Consider the following 11,967-nt stretch of genomic DNA (forward strand, 5'->3'; position numbering starts at 1 on the left):
GGAGGTAATAATCCTTTTTACTATAGGTACAAGGCCTGAAATTTGTGGGAGGGTGATAGTAGATTACATCAACACCAGTGCATAACTGGTACTTAGTTTATTGACCCCCAAAAGGATGAAAAGCAAAGTCAACTTTGGCGGAATTTGAACTCCTAATGTAAAGGTGGATGAAATGCTGCTAAGCATTTTGCCCAGTGCACTAATGATTCTGTCAATTTGCCACCTTACTACTACTACTACTACTACTACTACTACTACTACAACTACTAATAATAATAATAATAATAGTTTCAAATTTTGTCACAAGGACGGCAGTTTAGTGGAAGGGAATGTGTTGATTACACTGACTCTGGAAGGATGAAAGGCAAAGTCGACCCTGGTGGCATTTGAACTCAGAATGTAAAGTTCGTCGAAATACTGCTAAGCATTTTGCCCAGTGTGCTAATGATTCTGCCAGCTTGCCACCCTAATGATAATAATAATGGTTTCAAGTTTAGTCACAATGGCCTGCAATTTTAGTAATAGGAGATTTGTTAATTACATCAAACTAATAATACTAACAATAATCATAATATGAAAGGTTTCTGATTTAGGCACAGGGCCAGCAATTTTGAGGGTAGCAGTAGACAATATCATTGACAAGTCCTTAATTGGTACTTTGCTTTTCATGCCAACAGGGCTGCTTAAACAAAGTTGATCTCAGTGGGATTTGAACACAGAATGTAAAGAGCCAGAACAAATGCTACAAGGCATTTTGCCTGACAATAAAATTCTGCCAATCCACCAATATATTTATTGTTTGTTTACTGTGATTTTTAATTCTGGCAAAAATCAGACTGAATCAACCCAATAACAGGTATGTTATCAACCCTGGTAAGGTCCTAGCAATCTACGATTACATTTTACCAGTGATTTCTGACAATAGTCAATACCCTGGAGAAGGATGAACTTTGCTACAGTTTGTACATAGCACTTGCACCAATTTTTCAATACGAAAAACAAATATGTAGTGACAGATTTTTTTTTTCTCAATAATTACTTTTTAAAATATTCACTAATGTTTTTAATTAACTTACTTCATTAACACAAACGAACCCATATGAATTTTTTTGCAAAGGTGTACCTTCGAGATATGCTGTTGCTGGTGTAACTCCTTTTAAAGAAAACAAAAAGAGAAAAAAATTCAAGCAACAAGAAAAATTTGAATGGGTACAATTTAAATATTAATTTGAGTGTTATCCTTGGGGGGGGGGGGATAGAGCAGTCTAGTAAAGAATGCTTTTGTTTTTTATAGGTTCAGATCACCAGATATCATAAGACCGTGAAAGCCATACTTTCTCAAAAATATTAGCAATGTAAGCAAAATGAAGTTCTTACATTATTTGATGGCATAAAAGATGGATGGATCAACAAAACAGATATTTGATGTATCATCATATAAGTACTATCGTTAATAACATTAGGAAACTGAATTTCTCGTCAACAGAACTCTAAATACTTTTGCCTAACGCTTTAGTATTTATATATAGTATCTCTCAGACATATATCTGATAGTTAAGCCATTCTCCATCTGTTGTGGTCCTACTGAATCTGTCTTGAATGCTTTTAATCATAGGTTTACTCAGGGCCAAATACGAGCTAAATAACAATAGATCTACAAGAGCAAGCAAAACAGGGATCCTGTGATTTACAGATGCTTCCCTCAATTTTATACATATAGCTTTTTTGGAAAAAAGTGCATCTTATATGCCATAGAATTTTAGAACCTCAGTTTACAAAGAACTTACCTCAACTCAACATTGATCATGTTTGTAACTGATTGAGGAACTCCATGAAATAAATATTGCTACTGCGATACTTGAGTGTCGTCAAAGGCAGGACAGAGTTCAATAGTTGGCCAATAGTGATGGGAAGAGTTATTATGCCATGAATGTTATCAGTCTAACTACATGGTGAAGTTCACAGAACCAATACTCTAAATATACCATGTTCTCATCTAGTTCAGGACCTCATTGCACATTGACATGCAGTGGTTTATAGTATTGAGTGCAATGTAGAATTGTCACATTGCACTTGAACTGAGGTTCTAAGATTTAATGACATATAAGATGCACTTTTTCCAAAAACATGTCTCAAAAAAGCCATATGTATAAAATTGAGGGAAGCATCTATAAATCACTGGATCCTTGTTTTGACTGGTCTTGTAGATCTATTGCTATTCAGTCCTGAGTTGGCTCTGATTAAGTAAACTTACAATTAAAAGCATTCAAGACAGATTGAATAAGACCACAACAGATGATGGAGAATGGCTTAACCATCAAATATATACCTGAGAGTTACTATATATAAATACTAAAGCATTAGGCTTAAGTATTTAGAATTCTCTTAACAAGAAACTCAGAGTTTCCTCAGTGTTATTAATGATAGTACTTCTATGATGATATATCAAAATAACTGTTTTGCTGATCTAAATCCATGAACACAGAAAGACAGAGCATCTTCACTATCAAATGAGCCGCTGATTCTATGACTTCCTTTCTATTATAAATTTCATATTAACTATGTTGAGCTGTATGTATATCTCTGTATTTCAGACAAGAATGGTATTACAATATTAGAAATAGTATGGGTAAATGCTGAAGACGGACCATCCACTTGGGTCAGCTTTGCATGGATACACACATATAACCAAGTAATTATTTAACACCAATTCATAGGTCAACTACTTTGGATATGCCATGTTATAATCTAGTCTGGAGGATCATACTGCACTCTGCCATATTCTGCTGCTAACAGCATTGTACACCTATCTTGCTATCTACTCTATTTACATATAATAAAAGACTCAAGTGATGGCTATTTTTGAGGAGTTAGTCAGCAAAAAAGTCAATTCAAGGAGCTTCTCATACAGTAGCAGCAACACATACTCCTGAGGAAGTGCGGGATTTTTTTTATCTCAGAAGTGGCAAGTGAGATTAGAATGCCTAGTATAGACTTTGAGAAGATAGAGAACTGTTTTGGTAAGAGCGAATAGATGAATAAAAGTGATCTTTAAAAAGTAGAACAAGATGTATGAGAGAGAGAGAGAGAGAGAGAGAGAGATAGAGAGAGAGAGAGAGAGATAGAAAGAGAGAGAGTTCATAAACGAAAGAAATATTATTTAAAACTGGTTTCAAGATAGGCTGGGTACAACCAAAAATTTCAAAGAAACAGTTCACTGTAGTTTCAAAAAGAGTAAAAAAAAAAACAATAAGCCCTACAGTGGATCATGTTCTGACAGCTAGACAAAGCTTATCTTCCTTCAGTATGTTAAAATAAGTACAAAACTGTAACGATAAAGAATATTAATGAATAGTTACCAATTCCAACAACACAAACATCAGCTGGTAGTTCCTCACCATTGGCTAAAACAACAGATACCAACTTGCCATCCTTTCCTTTAAGTTCTGCTGCTGAGGTGTTGAACTGGAATTTCACACCTTTATCTATATGTAACTGTGAAAGAAACATTATGCAAAGAAACTTCATATATTTATGGCAGTTGATTTCATTTTTGTTTTCATGTTTAGTTGCATGTAATTCATTACCTCTATCATGTATGCACATCTCATTTTCAACCAACGAGGGTCAAGTGTTCACATGATAATTCTGAAAAATTCCTGCTTTATAAGAAGCTGATTTAGGTGCAATATTTCAGAGAAAATTCAGACTCTCTTTGCTCAGTCCTAGATAAATTCTGCTCTCAAAAGCTGTTTTCACAGCTACATACTCAAACCAGTGTGATTTTCCAAATAGCTTTTTTCACAGTCAATTACCAACTCGGAGATGGTGAAGAATCAATACCATATGTTTTTGCAGCAATGTGCCTGTCAGTTAGTCATTAAGATTTCAACACCTGTAAATATGATTTTGATAATTTGACACTGTCTGTTTTCATGAAGCCCTGTACAACTGTAGCAATAAATATGCATATAAACTGCCACCAAGTCTTGTCACACCACACACAACATATCCATACATGTATGTACCTTAATTAGTATTAATACCACTGCATATTGCCAAAGACTGGAACTTCATATTTGGTTCGTTTTTTTCATTATATGTTCCTGTTTGTTAATTTCTTTCCAGGTTTTCTTCTCACTTCAATATGGCCTCTTAAAATAGTAAGTTTTTCTCTAATCATATCTGTAACATCAGACTATTTGGTTTGTTGACAGAATAAAAATCTGTGTGTAGTTCAAATACAAAAATATTTAATTATTCACAGAAAAATACTGTTGTTGCAACAATCACTGAAAAGATATATTTGCACTAAAAGAATCAATTTGTGAGTGTCTGGGCAAGATGTTTGCATCAGTAATGATAGAGGATTGTCGAAGTCACTGAATCTCATAGCTGAAGTGAGTGGTATAAGTTCCTGCAGGAAGTTGACTTTAGCTGTATCAGTTACCAAACAAATGATCTGCATACACATGCACGTAATGGTCTGTCAAAGAAAGGGCATCAAAGACAAAATTGTTAATGTCATTCCAGTGTTATTTACTTCTGAGATTCTAACAAGTTAAGCCTTTGCTGGATTGATTGTGTTCTTGCTGGTCAACCCAGCTCCTGATAAAAACAAGTTCTTAATGTGACAACCAAAGATGTGAATGGCTAGCTGCTTGCTGATGTCAAAACCCTGTTTTGGTATTTACATTTGGTTTCTGTTTGAACACAGTGATTCAGGTTCAATTCATATGCATTGAGTTGATGTTGGGACTCTGCTAATATTCCTGCTACATATCTATTGAGATATGAAGAAGACACTGCCAGAAAGGTGTCAACTGTTACAACCAAATAAAACATATACACTCTCATATATATCAAAACAATTGCAGTTTTTTTATCTACCATCCTAACTGGAATGAAAAGAAATGGTTAACTTAGGAATTAAACTAACCCTCGCCAATTTACAAAGATGTGTAATACCATTGTTCAGCTCCAGTTTCTAGAGCATTTAGCCTTAACTGACTACTGGATAGGATGCTGATCCATTACAGGTAGGTATTTTTACAGAATAAATTGAGCTCAAAACTGCAAACAAACAAAATACTGGTCAATTCTTCACTGCTGTTGATGCTTACATATCTGGTGTATATAGCTTGCAATGATGTCAGTGTTTGACAAAAATATACTAGAATGATTTCCCATCACCTTCTGCATGGAGATGAAGCTGGAGATTTTTATGTGGCAAGTTAATTACAGGCATGACCTTTTGTGCAAGTATTATTAATAGATATGAATTAAAACACTTCTGGCTGTGATCAAAAGCCAGTGATGAATGTAACTCAATGAGCTTTTGTGTTATTATTCTATGGGACCTTTTCCTAAACATCATGTTTATCTGAGTGAGGAAGCTTATCTAGTCATCTTTAAAGATGACTGATGACTTGTGCGGTGACTTAATTTGAAATGAAGCATTGCACACCACCAACTTCACTCTCATCTGTGACCATCTTTGATCCAATGGCAAGACCAGGTGAAGATACTTGGGGAAAGAGATGGATGTAGTGGATGACCAAGTTGTCTTGCTTGCCTCATCTTGCTCTCTGCACTCCACAATGCATTACTGCAGCCACTTTCCCCTCTGTTGAGCCATGAAGGTTTCTTCAACAGAGTGAGCCAAATCCAGTCTTCATATGCATAAGTAGGCAAGCCCTGATATGCTAATTAACCATAGCACCTTGACAGGTGCTACTACTCCAGGTCAAAGTAAACCTGAGAACAATAGAGACTAAGAGGTGGTTCCAGACTCTTCAAAACCCTGGAACTCTCAAACGAGTCTCACTACAAGATGTAGCTTGAAGTCATACCTAGGATCCTACACATACACACACATCAACACATTGCATCTCAGATGATGAAGATGATAATGATTACAATAACAACAAATACAAGGATGACATACTTGCAGTATTTTTTCAGCCAAATGATTCCCCAAAACAGTCTTGAATGGTAAATTTTCTAGACAGATCACAGTGACAGACTTGGCTTGCTCCAAAATTGCAGCAGCGACTTCCATACCTAGTGGGAAGAAACCAAAAACAGCCAATTAGTAATTAAGTGTGGAATGGGTGGGGCACTTTTTAAAAATTTCTTTTGAAAATACAACTATAATATGCTTGAATCAATTGGGCTAAACAAGCAATCTTTAGTCTCAAACAATTATGATGAAATTAAGTGAAAAAGGAACAAAGGAAGAGAGAGAGAAAAAAAAAACGAAAAGATGTGTGTGTATATAATTCTTAGTATTATGCTGTAAGGAGGAAATGTACATTAAACTCTCTGTTCATTTCTTCCTTACAGTGTAAAAATAAATACTACGAAATTTTATTCTTTCATCAGGATATTTTTTTGCTGGATTACTACATTGATGCAAACTATAATCTAGGTTATCAGATTACACTCATTTATTATTATTATTGAGTGAAAGAGCAGTGCATGCCATCAAAGTGACACTGGGGTACAAATATACAAAGCCCAATATACCCATCACAACTACTCGTCTGATAAGGGAACATCAGGCACATGCATCACAACCATATGTGCATGACTTGGTGATTTCATATCAAGATTAGCAGTGTATGACCTTGCAGGTGGGGCCCAGTTAGATTTTTTTTCAGGACAAGTAGCTCATCCAGCTTAAAAGGTCCTTGAATAAGATTTGTTTAAAGATGTTAAAATGAAACACCCATGTTTCCAGAGGTGTTTTATTCAAACCCAAAAGAATTTCTCTCAACACAAGGCTATGAAGCTCCCCCACTACTTCTGCTCATGATCAGAGATGCACATATCATCAGTCACCAAGGGACATGCTCAACAGTTATGGTCAAACAGCTGACAAGCAAATCTGTGGTATTGAGCAGAATATTTCCTGTAGTCCATCTCTTATACTAAAACAAAACATGTACATGATAACACTTTCAATCAGTTAAGATCAGAAGCCATGAGAGCCAGTGCCTGGTACTGCATCATATTATTATGGCAGCAAGCAAGCACGATTGTTACCTTGCCAGACAAAATAATAAGCAACATTTCTTCTGGCTTTACGTTCTGAGTTGAAATGCTGCTGTGGTTGACTTTGCCTTGCAGAGTCAATAAAATAAGTACCAGTTGAACACTGGGTCAATGTAATCGACTTACCCCTTACCCTAAAATTGCTGGCCTTGTGCCAAAATTTGAAGCCATTATTATTAAGTGGGCAAAACTATTAGCTGTTACACAGAAATGCTTTGTAGTACTTCTTGCGGCTCTTTACATTCTGGCTTCAAATTCCATAAGGTTGACTTTGCCTTTCATCCTTTCAGGGTCAATAAAATAAATACCAGTGGAGTTGTGGGGTCGATGTAATCAATTAACCTCCACTCCACAAAATTTCAGGCCTTGTGCCTATAGTAGAAAGAATTATTATAGTGCATCTATGTCTGTTGAACTTAGAGAACATGTTGCTCAACAGAATGCTTAAGTCTCTGACAACACTTCAAATTTCAGGTGCCAATCTTTGATTGCTACTTAATAACCTATGGATATATGGCTTCAGGAAGGTGAACTTAACATTTAGACCATACATCCTGATTACAGGGCTAGTGGAACCAATGCTCATATAAAACATTTAAAAAAATGTGGTTTCTATGTAAAACTACTGGAGTAGATTACACTTAAAATTAATCCCCTGTAACAATGTTTGATCACTGATTTCATTTTATCTACAAAATCTATTGAGTGCATTTAATCCACCATCCTCCAATAGTCCGTTGCTAGGATTCATTTCTCTTTCTTTCTCTGATTCATCAATAATGCTTTATTAACCACTTCTGTTGGGGTGGTAAAAAAGTTTGTAGCGTATTTTAAGTAAAATTTATTAGCAATATTTAGATAGTTGTACATACCTTTACTCAACCACATATTTCCTATTTTGTTCCACTACCTTTCACAATATTTGAGGCAGCTTCATGATCTCATCCTTCCAGAAAATTCTGGGTCATGAACTGGTATAAGTAGTTTTTATACCCTTTTAAAGAATCGAAGTTCTTTCTATTAAGAGAATTTTGCAGGGATTGAAATAAATGAAAATCTAAAAGCGCAAGGTCAGGTGGGTGGGTTAGGACATCCCACACAAGCTGTACCAATTTCTGCCTAGTCGGCAAAGAAATGTGCAGTTTAGCATTGTTCTGATGTCTGGTTGCAGTCTAGCATTGTCCAGTTGCCCAATTCTGGATGTTTTTCATCAATCACCTCCTTTAATCGGTCTAATTGGGAACAATAATAGTTTGAATTTAACATCTGATTTTGTGGAAATAATACACAATGCCCTTCTAGTCCCACCAGATGTAGAGCATCACCTTCTTCAGAAACAAACCAGCTTTTGTTGAGATTGAAGGTGGTTCATTTTGTTTTCCCCAAGACCTTTTTTCATGTAATGTAAATAATCCAATTCACATGAGATATATGGAGAATCTCCATGTTGTCTTGCGTAGTCTGACATGGATTATTTTTATTAAAGTCCTGACTGTAAGCCTGTTGGAACATTCACAATCTTCCAGATCAAAATTTTCAGTTCTAAACCAAGCGAACCACTTACAAACAGTACTTTCAGCTATGACACCGTCTTTGTAAACAGCACATATTTTCTTTGTTATTTGTGCAGCATTTTTGCCTTTCCGGAAATAAAAGAGCATTAACTGACGAAAATGTATTTCATTTCTTTCATTTTCAATTTCATAAGAACAGTAGAAGTTAATAATCCACACAAAATTCAAATAAAAAAATGTGTTGAGATCTCCTCTTTCAGAAAATATATATATGTCATATGTTTCTGTCATGTGATAAAACAGATCACATGATTAAACATCACCAATTGAAAAACGCTACAAACTTTTTTACCAACCCAATAATTCCATGTATTCATATATTAGTTGCACATCATTAATCAAGCCAAAGCTGGATCCTCTATATAGTCCTTCAAAATGCAAGAAATAGTAGCCAGATTTCCCTCAAAATGCACCTACCAAATTAACAAAGAAAGAATACATTGGATAATGTAGCATTAAATACACTAAGCCTAATGAACAAGACAAAGTAGTCAAGATGAGAATGCTAAACCAGAGATTCCTGGCTAAACAACAACTTTAAATTTCCCATTATCTTTCATATACTTTCTGATAACTGCTATTATGAATAGTTCTAGTTAGGTATTGACTTCTTTCTTCAATGAAAATGTTCACCATATTTTCTAACATCTTTATAATCAAGTAGCAATTAAGGACTCTGAAATGATAGGAAGAAGAATCACACCAAACCCTGCTTTATATGAGGTAATCTCAAATTAAAGGTTTATTTTTAATACTGTTTATTAATAAACTTCACACTCTACCTTACTATAGAACAGTGTCTTGCATCTTATATCACTAAAACAAAACCTGTTCTTTAGACTTTTTGGTTACCACTTATTTCCATTCAAAACTTCCAAAAGAATTAACACTACTCCCAATTCATACTATCTCATTCATTAATTTCAATAACAATGTTACCATTAAAAGCTCTCTTTCATTCATGAAATTATATTGTATAATTTTTACCCACAAAAAAGACCACAACATCAAGTCTTCTAGTTTCATATTTATAACATTTCCTCTCATTTCTAACAGAGAGGTTTCTTATTTGAATAATCCATCAGTTTATGACTTCTTAGATCTGAAAAAGTTACATGTGAAACAACCACATCATTAACATGTTCTTGTTAAAGGTCTTCGGTTGTTCAGAGAATTGGAGTTACCCACATAATCCACTGGAAAATACAAGCTAGACATTGCAAGACAATGAAGTTGTATGAGGACACAACATAATTTGCATGTGTGCACATACACACACAAATATATAAGAAAAAAGAAGCATGAAGAAAGAAACTAGTGTTTACCAATAAAAGATGATCCAATAATTACAACATTCTTCCTTTTGCTCTCTGTTGCAATATAATTAGCTTCACTTGGAGTTCTTAGGAAACAAACATTCTGCAAATCATTTCCAGGAATCTCTAATGATCTTGGACTGAAGGGAAATCAAAAGTGAGCAAGCATTAAATTATCTGATAATTTTATATATGACAATAGTCAAAGAAAAGTGACTACATACCTTCTAATAGTTCAGGTCAGACTGGTACTAAATAACTAATGAAGATACACACAGGTGCATATATGTCCTGTATTACAGAAATACGATTGCATACATTTACAAATGATTACAAAAGTTCTGACACACTGAATCCTGACAATATCTTTAATAAAGAATGCTAAAATCTCTTCTTTAGTAACTTAACTGGAATTGTCTTCTGTCTTTTACCTGTTTCAGTCATTAAACTGTGGCCATGCTGGGGCACCACCTTGAAGACTTTTTAGTCTAAGTGACCCCACTATTTATTTTTTTTTAAAACTTGGTACTTATTTCATTGGTCTCCTTTTTGCTGAACCACTAAGTTACAGGGATATAAACAAATCAATACCACTTGTCAAGCAGTGGTGAGGAACAAACACAAAGACACAATATGACGGGTCTCTTTCAATTTCTGTCTGCCAAATCCTAGAACCATGTGTCTAGTAAGAAGCTTGCTTCTTACTAGACAACTATATCTATGTATTGTATGTCATTTTTTTAGGATGTCATCTTGGGTCTTTACTAGACTAGCTTTCAATTGCTTTCTCTAGGTAAGCATCGATTACGAGATAGCTAGAAAGCAGAGGAGGGGAGAGGGAATTATTTTTGACTTTATATACAGTATCTAATGTAATTTCTTTTGTTTTTTTGCTACTAGAACATTGGTGAACAAGCTTTCAACATGAGTTTCTTCTAAAAATCTTTAGAAATTCATCAGATTCTTCAATTTTATGTGTATTGAGAGGTCACAGCTCCACATTGAGAGATCACAGCTTCAGTACTGTAGACATGTGATTAGAATGTTGTAGAAAAGAATTGCAAGATGGATTCTTCAAACTGAGCCAACTGGCGGGAAACTTAGAAGTAGGCCAAAAGTGAGATGTTTGGATAATATCCAGTCTCAGTTGATCATGCTTGGGAATCCAGTAAGAAAGTCTAAAGATGGTTGCTTCTGATAGGATCTTAAGGCAGAAATGTGAGAGGATTCCATCCCACTGACTCACCCAAGAATAGAAGATGAATGGATAGGTGGCATAAAAGTGACAAAAGTAACATGATTTGCCTCAGTCATAATTATAAATAGAGATCCAGCAAGATAATAATCAACTAATCAAAAATCAAACTAAACAAACTAATTAAATGTGATAAATTAACAAACAGGAACTGCTTATTTTTCCATCATCAAAAGGGAATACCCTGTATCAAGTACATGTACACACACACATACATACAGCATGCTGAAAGTGCACAAACAAAGCAATTTCCTCCAACCTATATCATCACAAATTTATATGCGTCTACAAATAAAATCACCAAACAATTGGATAGCATTATCAAAAATTATGCCTTTTACCTTTTACTTGTTTAAGTCACTGGACTATGGCCATGCTGGGGCATCACCTTGAAGTGTTTTAGTTGAATAAATTGACACCAGTACTTACACTTTTTTTTTTTTTTCAAGTCTGGTACTTATTCTATCGGTCTCTTTTGCCAAACTGCTAGGTTGCCACTTGGCAAGTGGTGGAGGAGTGATAAACACACACACAAAGACACACACATGCATATATATATACATATATATATATATAAATTCAATAATAGGACGAATTCTTTTACAAGAATTTATCAAGTAGCTAGCATGAAAAAACCTCATAAGGGAAAAAATCCATCATTTATTCCCGAAATATATATTTATATTTATATAAGGGCATTACTATACGATAACGCCTCACGCCATGAGGGACTCTAAGGTCAGACTACTATAAAAAGCACATTTTT

The 11,967-nt window shown here is 34.8% G+C and overlaps 1 protein-coding gene across 1 annotated transcript in view; it reads right to left on the reverse strand.

Annotated features, from left to right (window-relative positions):
- LOC106872255 (apoptosis-inducing factor 3) overlaps positions 1-11,967 on the reverse strand; it is a 115,028-nt gene that overhangs the window by 12,211 nt on the left and 90,850 nt on the right. Inside the window, exons 14-17 of the mRNA XM_052966188.1 lie at positions 9,956-10,086; positions 5,948-6,063; positions 3,360-3,495; positions 1,077-1,153 (exon numbers count right to left, since the gene is read on the reverse strand). Of these exons, the coding sequence (XP_052822148.1) occupies positions 1,077-1,153; positions 3,360-3,495; positions 5,948-6,063; positions 9,956-10,086 (460 nt within the window). The remainder of the gene's footprint in view (positions 1-1,076; positions 1,154-3,359; positions 3,496-5,947; positions 6,064-9,955; positions 10,087-11,967) is intronic.

Source organism: Octopus bimaculoides, chromosome 1 (assembly GCF_001194135.2).
Source record: "Octopus bimaculoides isolate UCB-OBI-ISO-001 chromosome 1, ASM119413v2, whole genome shotgun sequence".
In the NCBI taxonomy this organism is placed as follows: domain Eukaryota; kingdom Metazoa; phylum Mollusca; class Cephalopoda; order Octopoda; family Octopodidae; genus Octopus; species Octopus bimaculoides.